Source organism: Geotrypetes seraphini, chromosome 7 (genome assembly GCF_902459505.1).
Source record: "Geotrypetes seraphini chromosome 7, aGeoSer1.1, whole genome shotgun sequence".
Taxonomy (NCBI): domain Eukaryota; kingdom Metazoa; phylum Chordata; class Amphibia; order Gymnophiona; family Dermophiidae; genus Geotrypetes; species Geotrypetes seraphini.
The window spans coordinates 118,420,133-118,444,524 of NC_047090.1; the positions used below are offsets into that span (position 1 = coordinate 118,420,133).

Sequence of the window (24,392 nt, forward strand, 5' to 3'; positions counted from 1 at the left end):
TACTGAAGAGGACGCATGTGGGTCCGCGACCACCTCATGACATTGAGGGAAGCCGCCATCGACCCCAAGACTTGGAGGAAATCCTGTGCCCGAGGACACCGGGAAGCCATAAGCAGGTGAATCTGAGATTGCAATTTGCTTACCCGGGCCTCCGGAAGGCAGACCTTCCTCAAGGTGGTGTCGAACAGCACTACTAGATACTCCAGGCGCTGAGAGGAGACAGCCTGCTCTTGGCAAGGTTGAATACCCAGCCCAGCAACTGCAGAAACTCCACCACCCAAACAGTGACCCAGGTGCTCTCCTGTAATGACTTCACTCGAATCAACCAGTCGTCCAGGTAGGGATGAACTAGAATGCCCTCTTTTCGCAATGCCGCCACAATGACCACCATCACCTTGGTGAACGTTCGTGGCTCTGTAGTCAGATCAAAGGGAAGTGCACAGAACTGATAATGTTGCCTCAAGATCACAAAGCACAGGAAGCGATGATGGGAGGCCTGAATAGGAATGTGCAAGTAGGCCTCGGTCAGATCTAGAGAGGTCAGAAACTCCCCCGGCTGAACCGCCAGAATCACAGACCACAGAGTGTCCATGCGGAAGGAAGGCACGTGAAGAGCCCTGTTGACCTCCTTCAAAGCCAGGATGGGCCGAAAGGTCCCTTCTTTTTTTGGCACCACAAAGTAAATAGAGTACCAACCTGTGCCCCACTCTTGCAGGGGAACTGGAACCACTGCGTTGAGATCTAACAATCTTTGAAGGGTCTGGCGAAAGGCTTGCTGCTTCCACCTGCGAGAGAAAAGCAAAAAAACGGACTGACAAGGAACGGGCAAACTCCAGAGCATAACTATCCCGAATCTCCTCCAGAACCCACTGATCAGACATGATGTCTGCCCACTTTGGATTAAAAAAAAAAATCCCTCAACCGGGTGCCCACTGGAACCAAGACGGTCACCAGTAAGAAGTCATTGGGAAGGATGGGTGGCAGAGGACCTGGCGGGGGCGCTATCCGCACCCCGGCGGGCCCAACAAAAAGACTGCATGCGCTGGAAGAACCTGCCTCTAGAGAGCCCAGGAGACTGAAAAGAGGCAGACTCCTTGACCAGGGTGGAAGCTGCAGAAATCATGCCCACGAGCAGCCCCAACTCGAGCCAGCGGCCTAGGCCTATCCTTAGGCAAACAAGGCACTTTAGAATCAGTGAAAGTCTGAACCAACTTCCCCAGATCCTCACCAAACAAGAAGGATCCTTTAAAAAGAAACTTTGGACGGTCACGTGATGTGCTGAGCCGAGTGAGACGTGCTTCACTCATGCTCCGGGGCCCCGAATCCCTCAGCACCGTCTCAACTAATCTTTGCTAGCCCTGCACTGTACTGAACCTTCGGGGTTGTGTATGGAACGTTTTCTGCAGACACCCAGCCCGGTTATGAGCACTAAATCGAGCCGCTCTGTGAAAGACAGGGAGACTAGGTCGGCGCGGCCCGAGGCTAAGATGGCGGCGGGGGACTTGGGTTCCGCGTTCCCCCTGTCGGAAGCCCACATCGCGGCGCTGTCGGCTTCGGTGGTGCGAGCGTTGGACTCCAAATTTGATCTTCTCTCCAGCCAACTTACCTCCCTTGAGTCCATCTTGGGGGAAACAACTAGACGGACGGGTGAACTGGAGCATCGCGTCTCGGGGGTAGAGGACACGTGTTCCTCGTCTGCTGCGGATCTGGCCTCCCTGCGTGCCCAACTCAAGAGACAGGCGGATAAAATTGAAGACCTCGAGAACCGCTCGAGGAGTGATAACATACGTCTGGTTGGTCTACCTGAGGCTGTTCCAGACTCTTGTCTCCTTTCAACATTGGAGTCTTGGCTCCAGTTGGCGTTGCCACTTCCAGCCGGGGTTGGGCCCTTGAGGCTCGACCGCGCTCACCGCCTGGGCCGGCGCAACGAAGACCGCGAACGAGCCCGAGTTACCATCTTTATCTTTACAGTTCATAATTCGGCTGTGAAATCTGAACTCATGCGGCAGTACCGTCAGAAGCGGAATACCCTCTCTTATGAGGGTACCCCTGTGCGCCTGTTCCAAGATTATTCCCCTGCACTACAGGAACGTCAGAGGCGCTTCTCCCGGGTGTGCTCGGCTCTCTTTGATAGAAAGCAGCGGTTCCAGCTCCTCTACCCGGCACAACTGAAGATTTGGACTCCCACCGGTTGGCAACTGTACACTATGGCGGAGGATGCCCAGGCCTACCTAGATTCGTTACCAGGAGAGGCGGGACCATCATCGGCCACCTGAGTCCTGTAGCAGAGTTGGTGTACAGCGTTGATACCCCTTTGTGGAGCGGCTTTGTTCTGTTTGGCCAGTGCTAGCTCTTCGAGCTTTTGCTCCAGCTTGCTTCCTCTTTGGACTTCTAGCTTCCTGGACTTTGCTGACATTTACCTCTCACCCTGCGTTTGGGCTGCTTTGTGGCCCACTCCGGCTGCTTCTCTATGCTCTCCCCTAAAGTTTGTTTATCATTATGTTTGCGCACCTGGATTTGATGTTTTGTAATTTTCCAGTTCCTGTTCAGGATTTTCCTGACTGTTTTCATGATCTCTTTGTTGGTTACAGGTGTTTCCTAGGGGGTTGCAGGGGTGCTATGGCTCTGGTGGGGAGTTGGCATTCTGTCTGGTTCGAGGGTTTGTCTCCTCCCGTATGGTTGGGGTATGCTTGTGGGGGTTGTGATTCTGATTGGGATGTTGCATGGGTGCGTATTGATGGGATTGGGTGGAAGGGGGGAGTGTTTGTGTGTTTGTGACCTTGGAGTTTGCTTTTCTTTAGGCATATGCGCATGTGGGATTGATTGCACTGTGTCTGCCTGGGTTGTATGCCACCCTGGGAGGCCCCTTGGTGATCCCTTTTAGGTCGGATGGCTATTGGGCTGAGTTGCTCCCCGTGTCCTGGGGTCATTTTGCTTCTTGACTTCGCTCTAATATGGCTTCTCTCGGTGTGTATGGTGGTTGGCTGGGGCGATCTGATTGACTGTGGTGTGGTTTGGATTGAGGGATTTGGGGCCCTGACTGCGTCTTTACGTGACTATCTCTGTTCCACGTTTGTGGGACTGGGTTTTCCAATCTGGTTGGGTTCTTAGGGGGTTTGGTTCGGGGGGGGGGTCTGGGAGGGGTGGGGGGGGGGTTGGGTTGGGAGTTGGTGGGGTGGGTTTGTGGGGGTGGGGGGTCCTCCTTCTGTATGTTTGTTCCATAATTTTGATATGTTTCATTGCCCACCTTTTTTATCCATCACTATCATCTGGTAATTCCTACTGCTCTGGGGGGGGGGGGGGGGCTGGGCCCTTGGGGTAGTTTTCATCTGCTTTTTCTTTCTCTTATATTGCTTCCTTTCTGATTTTCTGCTGTGAGTACCCCTTTTAGAATTACATCTTGGAATGTTGGGGGGATCACGTCGCCTGTCAAGAGATCCAAAATAATTGCTGCCCTACAACGCTATCGGTCAGATATTGCTTGTCTACAGGAAACTAGATTGACTGATGAAGAACATCTTAAGTTATGTCGTTCTTGGGTGGGGGAGGTGTATTTTGCTTCCTCTTCAGGCCGTCATGGGGGCATTGCTGTGTTGGTCCGCAAGTCTTCACCCATTGGTGTCCAGGTTCTTGATAAGGAACCTGACGGTCGATCTTTGCTCTTACGACTTACCTTGGGAGGGCGCTCCTATCTTTTGTTAGTGGTTTATGGCCCTAATTCTGGAGAATCGGCCTTCTTGCAACGGTTGCTCCAACTTTGTTCTCGTTTTCCTGGTGATCCTCTCTTTCTCCTGGGAGATTTTAACTTGGTCATGAATCCTGATCAGGATAAATCCGGATCTCCCGTTTCTTCTTTGGGTTCTAAGGGTCACCTTCTTTCGGACTTTTGTGGATCTCTTTCGGTTGTGGACCCTTGGCGCCTCCAGCACCCTGAAGTTAGTGACTATACTCATCTTTCTCGTGCCCATGGCACTTGGTCTCGCTTGGATTATATCTTCCTCTATGTTTCCTTCCGTTCAATCGGCTGAGATTGGACCTCTGTCTATTTCGGATCACGCCCTGATTTGGGTAGATGTTTTCTTGGATTCTACGTACCTCCGAGCGTCGTCATGGCGGTTTCCCTTCTATCTTGCCCAGGATATGGAATTTCGTACTTTTTTGCAGGCCCAATGGGATGACTATTCTACGAATAATGCTTCCCACATGGATGATCCTATTTTGTTTTGGGAGGCTGGGAAGACGGTGATTCGAGGTCATATCATTTCATTTCTGTGTGCTCGTAACAAGCGTATTAACCAAGGGATCGTTACTCTCAAACGGGTCTTACGTTTGGTGAAGCAGTCCTTTTCTCTCCACCTTTCTCAGGAGACTCGAGACTGTTATCTGTCTACTCAGGTGGCCCTGAACTCGCTTCTCCATTCTTGTTCCCAAAAATGCAAAGCCTTTTATCAGCATCGTTCTTCGTTACGGGAACAAACCCGACCGCCTTATGGCTCGTTTGGTTAACGCTACGACTGGCAGGAAGCCGATTTTATCTCTGTGGACCCGGGGCGGTGGGGTGGTGTCCCAAACTTCTGAGATCTCCGGGGTCTTATTTGACTTTTTTCGTCGGTTATATGAAGCTCCGGATGATGCTTCTTTGGAGATGATGACGGACTATCTTCACTCTTCTGGGCTGCCTCGTTTGTCGGCGGATGCGATTTCTTCTCTTAATAGTCCGTTCCGGACGGTTGAACTGGAGTCTGCCATTAAATCGCTCTGCTCTGATCGGGCTCCGGGTCCAGATGGGTTCTCGGGTGACTTCTATCGGCTACTTTCCCCTTCTCTTTATGGACCTTTGTTGGCATATTTTAATGCAGCTACTGCCCGTTGTTCTTTTCCGCGCTTTGCGAACGAGGCCCTTATTACTTTGCTATTGAAGCCGGGTAAGGACGCTGATTTGCCGGGGTCTTATCGCCCCATTTCTTTAATAAATGTTAACCTCAAACTCTTCGCACGCATGCTGGCTGATCGTCTTGCTCCTCATTTACCACAGCTTATACATGAGGATCAAGTTGGTTTTGTTCGGGGCCGCCAGTCTGTACACAATGTCCGCAAGGTACTTCTTGCTCTTGCTCAGTGTCAATCTCGCCAAATTCCGACTTTATTTGTTAGCCTGGATGCTTCTAAGGCGTTTGATAGCATTCACTGGTCTTTTTTGTTTCGTACCTTGGAGTATGTGGGGCTCGGAGGGTTCTTTCTGGATGCCGTGAGTTCACTCTATTCCAATCCGCAGGCTTCTCTGCTTGTCAACGGGACCCGCTCAGACTCTTTCCCTATTCTTCGTGGTACCCGGCAGGGTTGCCCTCTTTCCCCTCTTCTGTTCCTTCTTTCTTTGGAACCCTTGTTATGCACTCTTCGGGGTTTCGCGGAGGTCAGAGGTCTCTCGGTTGGCGACTTCGAACTTAAGACTCTGGCGTACACGGATGACATGTTTTTAATTCTTACCCGGCCCGAAGACTCTCTCCCGGCAGCTCTGGATCTCATTTCTGAATTTGGTTTTTATTCAGGGCTGTCTCTCAATTTAGATAAATCCTTGGCCTTACCTTTTCCACCGGATTTACGAACTTCGTGGAGGGGTGCTTTTCCTCTTCGTTGGGCTGATTCCGCTTTGCGGTACCTGGGGGTTAACTTTCCGCTGGATTTATCTAGTCTGTACCGGTTAAATGTGACGCCGCTGTTTCAGGCTCTACAAAATAAGTTACACCTTTGGGAAAATCTTTCTTTCTCGCTTCTGGGTCGAGTACACTTGTATAACATGCTCCTAGTTCCCTGTTGGCTTTATGTTTTTCAGGTCCTTCCCCTTTATTTGACTTTTCGTGACGAGCGCAGACTGGAGCGCCTGGTCCAGAAATTTCTTTGGGCTGGTAAGAGACCTCGTTTGTCTTATAAGCGGGCGGCGACTCCCTGGTATAGAGGTGGTTTGGGCTTATTGAATCTCCGATATTTGACAGTTGGTTGTGGCATGCGGCATATTAATGATCTCTTTAGGGGTACTTCAGCGTTCACTAACACTTCTCTGGAACTTTCCTGATTTCATTCTACTCACTTTAGTGCCTATCTTCATTCTATCCCTTCTCTTGAACCCGAGTCTCTTTCTGTGAAAATACTACATCGACCCTTGCGGAAGGTTTGGCGTTGGGTCTGTAAATTTCACACTCTTTCTCCCTCTGTCTCTCCCTTTCTGCCTCTTCGCTTTAATGGTTCTTTCCTGCCTGGGATTGATGGGCCGAGTTTTGCTCGGTGGGAAGCGAAGGGCATTCATTATATATTTCACTTGGTTAATGATGATGGTACCTCTAAATCCTTTGCTCAATTGCAAGCAGAATTTGATCTCCCTCCTTCTGATTATTTTGCTTACATGCATATCCATCACTACCTTTCTTCCTTACCTTCTAGCTCCTTGCAGGCCTCCTGTCAGGAGTCGTTGTCCACGGCTTTTACCATTGGTTCCCAACAACCGGTCCCCCTTAAGTTCCATCATCGCCACTTGAAAGATGAATGCCCTTTGTTTGACCATTCCCGGCTGCGGGATGCTTGGTCTTGTGATCTTGCTGTTGATTTGCCTTCTGATATACTCCTTCAGGCGGTTCGCTGTCTGTCTACTTTTCGTAGAGTATACCACTTTTTGGGAACAACATTTTAAATTGATTTTTCGTTTATATATCTCTCCTAGAAAGGCTTATTTATCACACTTCCGTCCAAATGCAGCCTGCCTTCGTTGTCAGGCTCCGGAAGCAAGCTTGGAACACATGTTTTGGACTTGTCCTAAGGTACAGCTTTTTTGGACTGCTATCTTTGCTTTTGTGGAGAATCTTTGGCATGTCAACATTCGCAGCTCCCCTTTGCTTTTGTTTGGGACTGTTCCTCATTACTTTCCACGTTCTAAAGGAGTTGCAACCTTCCTTAAGTGGTCTATACAGATTGCTCTGAAATGCATCTTGCTGAAATGGCTTGATGCCAAAGCTCCGGACTATTCCCTTTGGAGATGGCGAATAATTTCTCTTCTGATGTGGGAGTGGAGGGATGTGACTGATATGTCTTCTTGCCAGGGCCGCCTTTTCCAGACCACTTGGGAACCTTTTTTGTCTACTTTGACCCCTCTGGCTCGTAGCCGGATACTCAATTGATGCTCTTGTTAGTATTTACCCTTTTGTTTAGCTTGGTGTTTTACTCTCTTTTCTCATTTTTTGCTACAATGTATTTTGAAGGAGGACCCAGGGGTAGGATTGGGGGTGGGGGGGTTGTTTTGGTTGGGATTTTGGGGGGGGGGTTCTTTTGGGGCCATTTTATACTCTATTGAACTGGTTTTGTATTTTATTGTGTTGCCTGTTGCTTTCCTGATTGCTCAATAAAAATATATTTGACCATAAAAGGAAACTTTGTCAACTTAGATTTGGACGCTGAATCCACCGACCAAGTGCGAAGCCACAAGATATGGTGAGCTGCCATTGCAAACGCCAACAACTTGGCAGAAGCTCGAAAGATAAGAAGCACCCAATCTGATCTTTGCCAGCTCGTGCTTGAGCAATTCCCAATCCTCAGATGTACTGTCAGCACATGCGTGGCCCAGCGAAAACACGCCCGAGCCACCAGCCTGCCACACATTGCCACCTGGACCGTCAAAGTTGTCACATCAAAATTCTGTTTAAAGGAGGGTCTCCAACTTATGCTCCTCCAGGTCCTTCAAGGCCGCACCACCCTCAACAGGCACAATATGCCTCTTAGAGATGGCCGAGACCACCGCATCAACCACAGGCAACTTCAGATTGTTCCTATCCCCTTAAGAATGGGATACAGGCGGGCCATGGAGTGCACATGGAGTGGCAGGTGCTTCCGGCACCTGCCACTGTGTGAGTATAATGTCCCGAATATCCTGATGCCTAGGAAAAGAGCGGGAAGCAAAGCAGATCCCCTTAAGCAAGGGATCCACCGTACGCGGGGGCTTCGACACAGTATCCTCAAAGTGCAAAACTGAAGAGATCTGAAGAATTAGCTCATGAAGCTCTTCCTGCTGAAAAATGTGCACCACAGACGAATCTTCGCCAGCTGGGGAGTGCTCGAACCCCTCGCTGGTGGAATCTGACTCCCAAGAGGATCCTGGAAATCTCCAAGGGTCCAGGTCCTCATCAATAACATCTTGCTTAACTGACAAAAATCCTCATCCCAAGACACCCTCGGGTGCTTAGACGAGAGAGGAGTAGATGGGGGAAAATCGCTGCTGCCTGGGGCCGCACTGGTGAAGATGTTGAGGGCAACACCCCCATCCCCGAGACCTCGAAGTGGACACAGAACTTCCAGCCGCCGGCACATAAACTTTACAAAGTGCTAATATAAATTCAGGAGGAAAACCCCCCAGCAGCCCCAAGGAACTCCCTGCCCCAGCAGGGGATCCTGCCATATCTTGCCCCTGTATTTCCAGAACAGGGGGAAGGTCATCTGAGGTAACAGAAATGAAGGAGGAAGTTCCCGTCGAAATTGGACCTGAAACCGCCAAAATCAGAGCTCCTGCGGCCTGTCATGTCTGAGAAGCCTGGGACTTTCCCGACGCTGAGGCAGAGGAACCAACCGACAAGAAAGGGAATCCCTAGCCGCTCCAGCAGTAAGGGAATCCTTCGCGAGGTACATGCGGCGAATTGCCCAGGCCGCCGGCAACCGCTGCTGATGAGACTCCCCCACCGATCCGGCCTACACAACGCTTGAACAGGCCAGCCGCGAGTACATCACGTCTGGAGCACAATGAGCATTTTTCCCCCTTAAAAAGTGCTCATTGTGCTGAAAAACACTCTAGCGGTAATAAAAGTGCTGGTTAGATGAGGAAAGACCAATACAAATGGCAGTTTTAAAGGGAATTAAGCCCTTTAGACCAGCACACCTCAGGATTTTTTTTTTCATTTAGTCAAAATAGACTCCATGGCTCTCAAAGCTGGAGGGCTGACCAATCAGGGGGCCAGGCCGCCGGCTCAGGTACCTCTACAAAAATGTGGGGAGGTGGAGGAAGGGACCCAGCATGAGACTCGCCAAGTTTAACACCCCCGAGGTCGGACGGATCCCCAAACAGGACCTGTCCAAGCTCTATCCGGCATAAAAGGGGAACCCTGGAGACCAAAACAAAATTCCAACAGTACTAAGAGGGGAGCCGAATTAGTCTTACTACCTGCTTTAACGGAGACTGAGGAAGACTGTTTTGCAAGAGGGGAAGCTATCCTGATATACAAGTTTGTTCTCAGTCTCCACCTGCTGGTAGCAGTGAGATATATAACCCATTCGTAAGAACCATACCAGTCTACCAGGCGATACAAAATTCGCGGTTTGCGAATCACGGATTCGCTCATTTGCGGTCTGCTCCGACCGCCTCTTCCTGTAGTAAAGTCGGGCTACACCAATCAGGAGCTGCGTGTCAAAGGAGCTCCTGATTGGTGTAGCCTGACTTTCCTGAGGCAGTCAAACAGACCACAAGTGATTTTCTTCACCGCAGGCGCTCCAGCTGTCCTCTCCTGCTTCCCCTGACTTTTAACAGGTGGAACCCCCGCAAATTTCGGGGGAGTACTGTACTTGCTATTCTGCTTGTCCTCAAAAAACTTTATCTAGAATTTTATTTATTTTTTAATAAATTTGTTTTCATGGTATGATTTTATAACAGGATGCTATGTTCAGTGAGGCTCTATTTTGACCATGATTTTCCATTCACTTATTTTATGACTCCTAATTACCAGGCTTGAATATTGTAACATCACCTATCTAGGTTTCCCCCTACCCAGCTTAAAAAAAATGCAAACCATCCAAAATACTGCTATCAGACTTATGTCATGCCCGTTATGACCATGTCTTTCCCCTTTTCCAAAAACAAACATACATTGGTTGAACAGTGTCTAATTTTTAAGATTTTAACCCTCACCTTCAAGACATTATAAAGAGATTATGTACTTACCCTGGTAAGCTTTTCTAGTAGATAGGTAAGACATTCTAGACAAGTAGATAGTGTCCCCATGGCCACGTGCCAACTGTGGAAGGAATCCAATTCAGATTTGTCTCTGTGCTCCAAAGAGGCTCAAAGGGAGCCTTGGTGAGGCTAGACAGCACCAGGTTGAAATCACAAAAAGGGAACCCCTCCGCTGCTAATGCTGAGCCAGTTGGAAAGCTCAGTGGGAGAATTCAATTTTAAAGCTTTTGTTCATTTGGCCCTGCCACCCTCACTTTCCTTCCTTTGGACTGGGAGCAGCTGAACTCAGGCATGGGAGAGCACTCTGCCCCTCCCCTCCGCTGCTAATGCTGAGCCAGTTGGAGGGCTCAGCGGGAAACCTCTCATTTGAAAAATCTCCCCCTTTCCTTTGGCTTTGCCATTTTTCTACCTGCTACCGATGCGACTGAGGATCCCCTCGGGCATGGGAGAGCACTCCGCTCCTCACCGATGCTCCAGCCGGCCCAACATTTTATCCCTCTTCAGCCGAACAACCTCCAAGGAAAAAGAAAAAAAAACACAAAACAACCAAAACACAACTTCCCAACCCCCAGAAAATCACCTACAACCGCACTCCCATATACTTCTACCTCCCATCTTTCACAATGAAAACTATACCACAAAAACAAACACAAGCTATCCTTCTGATCACCCTGCTCCTAACCAACTGGAAGGCGGCAGCAAACAACATCTCCCCAATACCAATTATTTCAACTAACAGAATTCACCACCCAGCCAGAGGAATCACAGTAGAAAGAAATATAAACTGCCAGACCTGCATTTATCACACCATCATACCAACAGAGGGAAGACCGACAAACCCCTCCAAGACCAAACCACATCCTCACCCCAAGATCACTCATCTACCCAAAAATGACTTACAGTACCTAAACAGATTATACCACACTAACATGTGCCTACTTAAACATCAGAGCTATAGGCCCTAAGTCAGAACACATAAAAGACTGGATAGAAAACGAGAATTTAGAGTGCCTCTTCCTCACAGAAACCTGGCTAACATCAGAATCAGATCCCAGGATAACAGAAGTCTGCCCAAAGGGATACAAGATAACAGTGGTCTGCAGAGAAAATAAGAGGAGGAGGTCTAGCCATCTTAGTCAGAAACGCCCTAAACCTAAATATACTAGACAAAACATCCACTCCATACATGGATCTACTAGCCTTCCAACTCTCAGGCACTACACTCAAAGGATCCATAACCTGCATGCTCTGCTACATAACACCAGGGAACTGGAGCACAGCAAGACCAGAATTTTAAGATTTTATATACCAAAACTCACTAACAGCAACATACAACTTAATCCATCTAGAAGACCGATCCTCCAAACAAGTAGGAAACTTACTATCATACCTCAAAACCTTAACATAAAAGATCTTAGACCCACAACTCACACATGAGCAAGGTCACCAACTTGACATCGCACCCTTCATGACCCAACATCCCGTTCAACCAGATTCAAACCTCAAATGGAAATTGGTCCCGATACCTATGGTTAGACCACTACACATACTCCTTCAATATCAACTGGGCCAAAAGCAAAAACAAACCAAAATCTCAAAGAATAACCTACAACTCAAGTAAATACAATAGACCCCTCCAAATTCTGGAATAAAATGGACAATAATCCAAGATTGTAACCCCAAGGACTTCATTTCACAATGGTGCAGTCAAAGTACAGCTACCCTGGATGAGCTAGCCCCAATACAAACAAAAACCAGAATTAGCAGACGATCAGAAAAGTGGTTCGACAACAAACTACTCCTACTCAAGAGATAATGCAGACGACTAGAAAGACAATGGAGAAAAAGTAATCAAGAGCTCACAAAAACAGCATGGAGAAAACTAAACCAACAATACAAACTAAAACTGAAAGAATAAAGAAAGACACACTACTCCAACCAAACAGGCAGAGAATCCCAAGAGACAAAAAAAATATTCCAATTATTAAAAGAATTCAGACACCAATCCCTACCTGGCCAATAACGACACCCCTACACCCTCAGCCACCCTTTTAAGCTGAATTCTTCAAAAACAAAATCACTTAATGGATCATTCTGGAGCTACCAGAATGATCCGTTAAGTGACCCAACCTATCACGGGCCAGGGAGAAAAGACACACAGGAGAATCTCCGGAGGCCATGGCTGCACTATAGCATTGAGACCCTCACTTTCAGGCTCGGATCTTCAACTGAAGAAATGATCTGCTTTCTAGTTCTTTGCCGTGGTCATGAAGTCAAAGCAGGACCAGCCCCCGTGTTGCACTATGGCTTAGATGCCACTGCACACAGGGCCCACTCACCCAGATTCAGTCTTATCTGCTGAGAATGTCAGCTTAAAACACTCTATTCCTGCTACATGTGCTGTCGATAACGCCTGGAAGTGACGTTCCGCTCACAGAAAGAGAAAGCAGACTTCCTGAGCCAGAGGAATGCTCCTGGTCCCTTCCCTGGCAATTGACATAGGCTACTGCTGTCACATTATCGGAGAAGATCCTGATGGTTTGGCCCTCCAGAGTCTTCTGCAATTGCATCAGAGCCAGCTGAATGGCTCTCAGCTCCAACCAGTTGATTGGCTATTTCCTCTGAGTGTGAGACAAACCATTTCCTCTGAGAGTGTGACCAACACCTCTGGATGGGACAATTGCAGAGGGCTACCCAGACCTGAAGGCCAGCATCGGTCATCACCATGATAAAGGAGGCAATCTACAGCCCAAGCCCCAGAGTCCAGAGAAGATAGTTCTGTAAAGCACTCCCGTGCAGAGCCCAGCGAGAGAGTAAGGCGTGCTGCAGAGGACGCATGTGTGCCCGCATCCAAGAGCCACATTCAATATGGCAGCCATGAACCCCCAGGACCTGAAGATAATCCCATGCTAAAGGATCCGGTAACTCCAGAGGGAAGAAATCTGGGCACATAGTCTGTCTGTGCACCTTTGGAAAATAGACATGGCCTTCAGCTGTGTCTAAGAAAACTCCTAGATATTTCAAAGAAAGTATGGGTGCTAGATTGCTTTTTCTGTAGTTCACGATCCAGCCTAGATCCTCCACCAAGGCAGATTACAAAAGGAGTTATCTGGCCATTTCCAGAGGAATTGAAGAGTAGAGCGGTTTGCTTCAGAGAATTGGGACAAGTCTTGTGGTGTTAGTTTGTCTTCAGGGATTTCTTGAATAGCATGTTTATTATTTCTTTTCTGAACGATTTGTAGTCTGGGGTTGTTATCAGTAAATTGGAGAGTTGGTAGTCTAGTTTTGCTGCTCGTGTGGCTAGGAGGCTATCGTACAGTTTTTTTTCGTTTGACGTCTCTGATTGGGGGATGCGTGAACGGTTTGTGGATTCTCTTATGTCTGGTTGAGGTAGTTTGAATTAGGCTCAGTTTATGGTTTTAAATAGTAGGCAGTAGAATTTGAATAGTACTCTTGTTTGTATTGGGAGCCAGTGGGAGCCAGTGTAAGTCGAGGTATGCCGCCGTGATGTGATCGTGTTTCCTCAGTGAATAGATAAATCTTAGCGCTGTGTTTTGAACTGTTTGTAGTTGTTTTATCATGGTTTCGGGGCAGGGGAGATAAGAGTATGTTGCAGTAGTCTAGAACACTGTTCTTCAACCACCAGTCCGTGGACCGGTGCCGGTCCACAGAAAATTTCTGCCGGAACATGCAGGGCCGGCGAGATCTACAAATTAAATTTCCTGTTGGGCATCTGCTCCCCTTTCCCTTCCAGGGCCGGCGTTAGGATCGGCTGCGGTACTGCTACAAACGGATGGCAAAAAGAAAGACAGAAGCCGTGGGACTTTTCCTCTTGCCTGCATCACTATAGGCTTTGCCGATCTTGATCCCGCTCCCCTCTGAAGTGACTTCCTGTTTTTGAGGGACAGGATTGAGACCGGCAAAACTTGTAGCGAATAACAATGCAGGCAAGAAGAAAGGTCCCACGGCTTGTCTTCATTCTAGCCATCTGATTTAGCGGGACCACAATTGAAGGTAGGGTAGGTTTTGTCTTTGTTATTGCTGCCATGTTTAAACAGGACCAGGGTCGAAGGCAGGACTGATAGCAATCGAGTGCTGGAAGAGTGGATCGGGGCCAGCAGCTAAGGGAGGAAATAAGATATGCTGGATTATGAGGAGAGGGAAAAATGTGATATAGGTGTTGTGGGAAGGGGATGGTAGACCCAGGAGGGGGGATTGGTGTGATAGAAGGGAGATGGTGTATCCCCTTGGGGGAGGATAGTTATTGGAACTAGGTGGGAGTTGGAAGAATAGGGACACAAAGACAGATGCTGGACCTTGCAGGGGGTAGAGAGACATGGAAAATGCTGAACAGGAGGATGGAAAAGTAAAATGTTGGACATGGGTAGAAGGAGTAGGGAGACAGAGGGGATATGCTGGACATGGTGAAGGGGGAATAGGGAGACAAGGAGAAGATGCTGAATAAGGAATGGAGGGAGTAGGGTGATGGAAGGTATCTGCTGGATTAAGATGGGGAAAAGAGGGGAGGTACTGGAATACGTTCAATATAAAATCATAACTGAGGCTTGTGCGGATGGGATCAGATTGTTTGCGGAGACGGGGCGGAATTGTGATTTTTTTATTTCAATCTTAGTAGTTTGCCGGTCCACAAAATAATTATTTTATTTCTGCCGGTCCACAGGTGTAAAAAGGTTGAAAAACACTGGTCTAGAAGACATAGGACTAGGGATTAGACCAAGAGCTGGAATTGTGTTCTGTCGAAGAATTTTCGAACTTGCCTTAAGTTTCTCATGACCGCAAATGATTTTTGTATTGTTTTGTTGATTTGTGGTTGCATTGTACAGCATCTGTCTATCGTCATTCCTAGAAGTTTTAGAGTGGGTTGTATGGGGTATGTGTATTTTGTTATGGTTGGGGTTTTATTATTTTCATGGAGAATGAATTTTGGCTTGTCTGGGTTCAGTTTTAGTTTGTGATATTTCATGTGTCCCGTGTAGTATGTCTGTCATGGAGAACGTTAGTTGGTCAAAAGGAAGGAGAATGATGATGTCATTTGCATAGCTATAGGAGGTTAAGCCTAATTTGTCCAGGTAGGTGCCTAGGGATGCAATGTAGAGATTGAAGAGAATTGGGGATAGTGGAGATCCTTGGGGTTCGCCGCAGGGGTTCAACAATGGTTCTGATTTTTCTTTGTTCAAATTTACTCTGCAAGTTCTAGATTGTAGGAATCCTTGAAACCATATGTGTACCTTATCTGCGATTCCTTTTGTATCTAGTATTTGTAATAGGATGTTGTGGTCCACCAGGTCAAATGCTGCGGTGAGATCCAGTTGCATAATCAGCATTTTCCTACCTGTGCTGAGGTGTTGTCTAGCTGTGTCCAGGAGGAAACCTAGTGTCTTTGTGCTGCAGTTGGTTCTGAAACCAGACTGTGTAGGGTGGAGTATGTTGTGGTCTTCTAGGTAGTTGGTGAGGAGTTTTGGCTACTAGGCCTTCCATTAGTTTGACATAAAGTGGTATTGAGGCTATGGGTCTGTAGTTGGATGGTTGATCTGTTGCTCCTTTAGAGTCTTTTAGGATCGTGGTGACGATAATTTCACTGAGATCTTGGGGGAAAAGGCCATCTGCGAGCATGGTTTGTATCCATTGTAAGAGGAGAGCGTGGAATTTGGTACTGGAGGATTTTAATAGGTATGGTTGCCTGAGCTTGAGAGTTTAGACAGCACCGGCTGTATGTTTGAATATTCAGCAAGTGTTGAATAGTGGCTTGAACCTTAAGCGCTTTGTCTTGTCGACCCATGGGAGAGTCCACAAACCAGTCCAGAGGCCATGCGCATTACAGCTTGTAGCCCAACTGAATAATGTCCAAGACCAAATGGACAAGAATGCTGAGATTCTGCCCCCTATCTGTAGATGGGCATCTCTCAGCCTGGCATCATTGCGCCTTTATGGCAGAGGATGCAGGTCAGGAGGTGGAAGGCTAGGACCACCTATAGCCAGCATACTTGGGCTGGGAGCCCTGAGAAAATCTCTGCAACGTGGCACTTGCATAAAGGCAGGATCACCAAGAGCCATGAAAATTAGCAACCAGAACCTCTAGAGGTCTTGGGTCTGCTACCAGGCAGAGTTTTAGGGCGACGGTCCACCACAAAATTCATGCGGTTGTCCAGGCCCCTGCCAAACAATAACTGTTCCCTAAAAGGAAAGTCAAAGTAATCTTGGAAATGGAATCATCAGCTCATTGTCTGAGCATCCTGCGGGCAGAAATGGAGTACACCAACACCTTTGCCAAAACCACATAAGGTCATACAATGCAACAACAACATAATCTGACCCAGCCAAAAGAAGTTGAGGAGGAGGATGATCCACAGTCTCACTTTCCAGCGTATGCATTGGAGACAGAGAGGCACGTGTGATAAAGGACACTGCTGAAGCAGCCTTTATGCCTAAAGTAGCTGCATCAAAAAGTCTCTGAAGGACCACATCCAAGCACCATACCACCTTCACTAGGTAGAGAGGTGTGCTTAATCACCTGCGCAACCAAAGAATCTACCCTAGGCTGACTCAGAAGCTGCTGCCACTCCTGGGCCAGAGGATACAAGCGAGACATAATTCTTGTTATCTTAAGAGTACCTCCGAAGAATCATACTGCTCTGAGATAAGAACACTTATATTAGGGTGCCAGGGAAAGGTAGCAGACTGCAACCACACACCACAAAGCCAGGAAGATGAAGTGGACAGAGCCGGCTGAGTGACTAAATTCAACTCTTGGAAAGACTCCGAAATAAGATCTGATAAAACCAGACTTAAATAAACTCAGAAACGTGGGATCATCCCCAGGTTCCAAAACCCCACAGGGATCCGCAGATCTAGCACATAATCCCTGAACTCCCTTCCTGGGAAGCACTACGCCTGTAAAATAAGAGATCAGCGAGCTGGTCATCATCATCGGGATCAGGCAGCGCAAGAACAGTGGCTGACTGAAATGAGGATGTATTCATAGAAGCTACGCGCCACTGAGAGATGCATCTGAGACAGAGCGGGACTGTGCAGGGGAAGAACGCCAGCTTGGAAATACATTCCACAATGTTTCATAAAGTCAGACAAAGCCTTTGGCTCCTAGGGCGCAGAATCACCCATTGATGACTTGTGTGTCTTAGAAAGGCGCACGAAACTGTGCCAAGCCCCGAAAATAAAGAAAGCCACCCCACCGGACTAGCCAAGGGTTTGGTCACCTGCTTCAGCATGGGAGAAACATAGAACATAGAAACAGACAGCAGATAAGGGCCCACGGCCCATCTAGTCTGCCCACCTTAATGTCCCTCCCTTACCTTTGCCCTGTGAAGAGATCCCATGTGCCGATCCCATTTGGCCTTAAAATCAGGCACGCTGCTGGCCTCAATCACCTGTAGTGGAAGACTATTCCAGCGATCAACCACTCTTTCAGTGAAAAAGAATTTCCTGGTGTCACCTCGTAGTTTCCCGCCCCTGATGGGAGAGGCTAAACTGGATGCTGCCGCCTCTCCCATCCGCACCACGTGGTGCAAGGACACTCTTGAGGTGCTAAATTTGTACAATCCTGGCAAGAATTTACATTAGGAGAGCCAAAGAACTCAATCCCAACAGACTTTGAGGCAAAAACTGAAGTTTTGGAAAAGAAAGGAGCTTTAGAAAAAGAGATAGCTAAATATCTAAGAAATTCACACCAAAAACCTGAAATTTTTTTTACATTAAACAAACTACAAAAAGGGTGATTTTAGGATTTTTCAGGTGGGGAACACAGGGGAACATGTAGAAACCTCAATACTTTGAATTTCAAACCTCCCACAATTCACCTCACAGGCTGTTACAGCCTTTACCCACTGTGACCTGGGCTGATAATGCACCGCGCGGCCATGCCAAAAGCCGTAGTTAGCCAAGATCCACACCAAGTCATAAAGAGCATCCGAGAGGAACGAGGCAGCCATCTCAATCTTTGCCACCTCCTGAACCACCAAGGACTAGTCATCCGACTCACGATCCAGGTCACGCTCAGCCCACCGAAACACGGCATGAGCCACCAGCCCCACCACAAATGGCCGCCTGGCTCCCAAAGCCAAGACCTAAAAATTCTGCTTAAGAATGGCCTCCAACTTACGCTCCCCAGAGTACCGTAAGGCAGAACCGCCCTCAACAGGCACGGTATGCCGCTTAGAAATCGTCAAGACCACTGTGTCAACCATTGGCGATTGTAATATAGCCCAATCCCCCTCCAATATGGGATACAAACGAGCCAGGGCGCACCCCAACTGAAACGGCACCTCCGACGTTTTCCACTGCACCAGAACAATATCTCTAATATCATGATGCATAGGAAAAGAACGGATAACAGTACAGATCCCCCGAAGCAGAGTGTCCCCCACACGCGGAGTCTCCAGTGGCGCATCTTCAAAACGCAACACCAATGAAACCTGTTGGATCAGATCAGGTAGCTTATCTCTCTGAAAAATGCGCACCACAGACGCCTCTTCGCTGGAAGGCAGAAAACCCGCCAGCCCGACGCCAGCGGACATCCCCTTGAAAGGGTCCTGAAACTCCTCAAAAGGGTCCAGGTCCTCATCCAGGCCGACATGCTCCTCAGACCATAAATCCTCATCCCAAGTCATCCACGGGCGCTTGGCTGAGGGAGGAGGGGACGCCAAAGGAGACGAGGGAGGCAAAGTCACAGGGGGCGCGGAGGAAACCCCACTCCCCGAAACCCTCTGGGTGCATACAGGACCCCCAGTCACCTGAAAATAGGCTCTGCATAAAGAAAAAATTAAATCAGGGGAAAACCCCCCGGGAGTCCCAAGGGACTCCCTGTCACAGCAGGGGACCCAGCAGAAACCTGCCCCTGTTTGTCCAAAACAGGGGGGAGGGTCACCTGAGGTTGCAGACAAAAATGGAGGGGCCAGACTGAGAAAATGGCAAAGTTCCCACCAAAAAAGCTCCCTCCATGGCCAGTAGCGGCTGGGAAGCCTGAACAGTCTCAGCTGCTAAAACATGCAAGTCGGCATCGGCTGTTAAAAAAAAAATTAAAAAAAATAAAATAAAATAATCAGCTGAGAGGGAATCCTTTGAACCCTGACCGTCGGCGGTTCAGGGAAGACCGGATATCCCCACTGCTCCTAGCCAACTCGCGAGGCACTAGTGGCGGGGTGCTCTGGGCGCCTGCAGCCGCTGCCGACGGAGCTCCTCCACCGCACCAGCCGGCACACCGCTTGCACAGGCTGGAGAGTGCCTCGCGTCTGGAGCACAATGAGCACTTTTTCCCCCTGAGAAATGCTTATTGCTCCATACGCGACCTAGCTAGAAATAAAGTGCCGGTTAGATGAAAAATACAGTAAAATACAGTTATCTTAAATGGAAAACACCCTCCAGACCAGCACTACCTCAGGAGATATATATATATATATATATTTTTTTTTTTTTTACAGAACAGACTCCACAGGCTCTCGAAGCAATATGCCTTGCTTGGTTTAGGGGGGCAAGGCTTACTGCTGAGGATCCTCTAAAAAAAATGTAGGGAGGTGGAGGAAGTGGGTGGGGTCCCCGCTCGAGACCCGCCTGGTTTGCTACCCCCGAGGTCGGACGGACTCCCAAACAGGGCCCACCCAAGCTCAATCCGGCTAAAAACAGGGACTAGAAAACCCCTAAACAAATTCCAACAGCCCTACAAAGGGAGATGGGTACAGGTCACTCAACACCTGCTGGAGACCTGAAGTAGAATAGAGAAGGGGATATCTTATGTACTATTCCACAGTTTTGTTTTCAGTCTCCACCTGCTGATCATGATTGGATATATACCCATTCATAAAGATCTGGTCTGGAGAGTGCTAAAGAATGTGCCATAGCTTACCTCAGCTCTCTTACAGTAGCTGAAATCAGAAAATCACTGCCTCATGCTGAATATTTCTCTGCAATGCTGATCTTCGGGCTGCCAGTAAGACCCTATGCCTGACTATACCTACACCCTTGTGGACTGATGGACGCGTTCAGGGATGGGCAGAGGTGAGAAGATACAGCTGGCAACCTGTGAGACACTACTGAGTCTCCAATGGATGCCAAAAGGTGCTCGAACCTTCATTCGGCAGAAGGAGAAAGATGGGGATGGCCCCAAGCTCCTGTGAAGCAAATGCAGGCTGGCTGACAGACACTGGTCCATCACCTACAGAACGAAGTCTGTGTGATCTCAATGCAGGCAGAGCTGAAGAATCGCTCCGAGTACCAGAAACCCTGAAAAAGGGACAAAAAACACACCGAATAAAATGTGGAGAGACGAACACACTCCTGCTGGCAGAAATGCAGAAAGGAAAAACTGTAGGTGGGGCTAAGGAGCCCAGAGAAATACAAGCAGAGGCACAATGAAAAAATCCAGAGTGGATTTCTTCTGCAGATGGTACGCGGAATGCCTCACCTATTACACTGGAAAGACTAGTGGGTAAGAGAAAGGGAGAATGAGCAGTAAAAATCATGAGTGTATATAGAGGCAGAGGAAAGAAAATAAAAAAACCCCAAAACAAAGAAAGATCAAACAAGAGGAAAGAGAAGGGGGAAAAAAAGCCAACCTATAAAAGAATTTAAGAAAAGAAGACCAACATACGATTGGAGCCAACCTATTAGAAAAGTTCCCAGGCAACAAAGATAGAGAAGAATTTATTTTTAAAATGTGAGTATAAAATGGACTTTAAACATGGAAAAACCTTTCTAAAATTATTCCCTCAAAGCAATTCTAACAGTTCCTTATGCATTTTTAACTATGAATGATAATCCCTTTAAATTGTAGCATAAGTGTGAAACTGATACATAAACTTAGTGCACTGACCTTTATGTGGCAGGTAGCCAAGTGGCCGAGCCAAACTTGCTTTCAGGTCAAATGTCAACTTATTATTTGTGGCTGGAGTCACTATATTCTCAGCTGCAAATTTGAATGGAGTTAAGGCTGAAAAAGAAACCATGAGATGTGATCTAAATCATCTAGATAGCTTAGTAGATTGGATTAAAGAAAACTTCAATTTTAAGATGCACAATGTCCGCATCTATGAGACAAACTTGGTTCTTTTTGTTACATTGAGCATTTTGGACCCCAGTTCGATTACAAAAGTTGGATAGCTCTAAGTCTAATAGATGCTGGCATTGCAATCTGGAAGCAGGGACCTTAGATCATTTAATATTTTATTGTCCCATTATCATGGCTTTTTGGAAATCAATTTGGTCTCAAATAAGTTGTTTATTAGAAAATCATGTAGCATTATCATATGATACTATTCTGTTCGGTATGTCAATGAGAACAAAAAATCAAATTTCATCAAGTAATAAACTTCTATTGATAATGACAGGAGTCGCCATGCAACATATCACCAATAATTGGAAAAATTACAACAATCTTAGTTATACATTCTGGTGGAATTCGTTGTGCCACATTTACAAAATGGAAAGAGTAATTGCTTTGCAGAATGGGAATTATAATAATTTTTAAAAGATCTGGGGGCCATTGGCAAATTATTGTAATGATTAGACATCATTTTCCACTGACAGTAATTCTACTTATAGGGGGGATGGTATAATGTTCTATTTATAGGTTTCATCAATAATTAAAAAATACAATATTTATGATTGAAATATTTGAGGGAAGGGTGGGTGGGGAGGGAATAAATTTATGTACTTACGATGACAATAGAAAGAAATTCAAGTGATGTGTAAAAGTTATAAATGATGTAATGTTGTGTACTTGTTATAAGATGAAAAATGAATAAAGAATTTAAAAAAAAGATGCACAATTTTCACAATTTCCTAGTCAGATAATATCAAAAAGATACATTTTTGATGTCCATCTCTTTCTTGCTTTAAGTTTCATCCTTCCAAATCAGGGCTTTCATTACTAAAGGCTTTGTCTCATCCCCACTGACCCCCAATGTCTTCTAGAATTCATTTTTTTTGTTACCAATTGACAAAACTATTTTATAAATATTGCTCTTAACTATATAAACCCCCAGATCTGGATAGGCATTATACTATACAGAAATTAGACAAGCCACTTTCTCTATTGCTGGATCATTGCTTTAGAATAAGCTACCAAGCAAAGGCTCAGTACTTCTTTTCAACAATTTAAGAGAATTCTGAAAGCTTTTTCCTCTAAGTACTGTAATGCTATAAGGTGTTATCTGGATATGTGCAATTGGAAGTACAGTACTGCAAAAGGTTTTTCTTTGTATGCATTTTTATGTCATGTTTGTAATTTTATGTACATTTTCTGATGTAAAAACAAAAAACAAACTGCAGGCATCTATGTACGAGATGGCAATGTTTATTATACAAAATATTTATGCAGTTAAAAATACCACCTTATAACAAACCAAAGGACCAGACATGGTCCATGTTTCGGAAAACACTCCTTCCTCAGAGGTCCATGGTTGCTAAGGTATAAAATAAGCTACATAAAAGGTATAAAACAACCGCCTATCTGTAATCCTTCTTCACTTGGAATGTGTGACACAAATAGTCAAGCAAGTCATACATAGTTGCCTGCAGTTTGTTTTTGCTTTGGCTGACGGTACTGCAGTTTTCGTTGGATTTTGTTTGTGTCGTTTTCTGATGTAAGCCACTTAGATTTAAGTGAATGAGAAATATTTTAAATAAATAAAATTGCAAGTGAGCCAGAGCTAGGTATAGGTCAAAATAGCCCAAATAAATCAGCCCGAACACAAAATAGCCCTGACAAAAAAAGCTCCTGAAAAAAATAGCCCTTGCCCACAATTTGGCCCATGACAAATGAGTTCCCAACTGTTATGCATGCTGCTGCTGAAAGCTGAGTTACAGTACTTGCTCTTAGGCAGGGGCAACAGTGGCACCCTTCCTGAGTCCAAACAATATCTCTCTTTCTCCCCACCTTGAGTCCAGTGTCTCTCTCTCTCTTCAGAATGAAGGAGGGAAGCAACAGTGACTGGTTTGGGTAGTGGAGGAGAGATGCTCGACCCACAGATGGAGAGCGGGTGTTATGCCAAACCATGGCAGGGGAGCTGCTGGGCATGGAGTTAGAATAAAGACAGGGACACATGGAAATGCTGGAAAAAGAGTAGATGGAGAAACACTACGAAAGTAGATGCTGAACAGGGACACAGAGGAGAGATGCTGGATAGGACATACAGGGATTCAGAGAGAAGATGGATGGTCGAAATGGAGAAAGAAGAAATGTCAAGGGCTATTGTGTTACAGGGGCCATTTTGTTACAAAGCTATTTTGACAAGGTGCCCCAGAGCTATTTTCATCACCACTAAAACTTGAGATTCTATAAAGTGTAGTTGCTTACCTGTTAATAGGAGTTTTTGGTGGATAACAACATAAATCAGTCATACAATAGTGACATTATCGGATGATGTCAAAACATATTAGCTCTCCCAAAGGTCAGAAAAGCTAAAAGGCTTTCTGAGCATGTGCTGGCCTTTCTGCCCCTCTTGCTCATCCACAAAGGGGATAATGGGAAGGTTTGCATGGCTGACTTAGCCTGCTGTCCACTTAGAATCCCAGTTACAAGTAAGCAATTATGCTTTTTCCATTATCAAGTAAGCTGAATCAGTCACACAATAATGGTTCCTAAGATTTAAGGTTCCAAAAGGACAAGTGTACCAGAATAACCCTCAATTCTCCTTTGCAACCCATACAAGAAAGCTGCAGTGAGGATAAAGTTATCAAAGAGACACAGGGATCTCTTTTGTTAAACTTACTGTCACTGTACCTTTATTGGGGAAAATATTAGTATACTTGCCTTATTCCTTTTTTAGTTTTTTTTAATTGGGTTTTTTTTAAATTCTTTATTCATTTTATAATTCACAAGTGTACAGTAAATATCAAACAATTAGAATACAATATCACTTGAAAATCTACCATATCATGCAACAAAAAGATATAACCCCACCCCCTCCCATATACAACAAAAAATATACCACATGAATATAATATCTTATCATTCATATATATTATTAATAGAAATCCAACCCCCCCGATCCACATGTAAGAATTAAAATTGGGAAAAGTATAAATTATTCATTAGAATAATTTAAAAATGGCCCCCACACATCCTTAAATTTAAGGAAATTCTTTCTAATATTGAAAAAAGTTGAGAAAACACCTCCGTTGTTGCTAAAACTGTGCTGGTTGCCAGTAGTGACTTGCATGCAGTTCAAATTTTATATAATTTTTATTCTATATATATATTTTTTTCCAAGTCTTTATTCATTTTAATAAATACATCAAGTGTACATTAAATATAAATTAACATAGTACATTATCACTTGAAAATTCCATTACAATATGTATCTAAAAGATTTATATCCCATCCCTCTCCTATAACCATATACAAATAATAACATTCTTATATATATTAGTCAATTAA

General features: G+C 46.1%; 1 protein-coding gene across 2 annotated transcripts in view; it reads right to left on the bottom strand.

Annotated features, from left to right (window-relative positions):
• NUSAP1 (nucleolar and spindle associated protein 1) overlaps window positions 1–24,392 on the bottom strand; it is a 141,576-nt gene that overhangs the window by 10,519 nt on the left and 106,665 nt on the right. For both annotated transcript variants that reach the window (XM_033953010.1, XM_033953009.1), the window contains one exon: window positions 20,826–20,942. In XM_033953010.1, coding sequence (XP_033808901.1) covers window positions 20,826–20,942 — 117 coding nt within the window. The remainder of the gene's footprint in view (window positions 1–20,825; window positions 20,943–24,392) is intronic.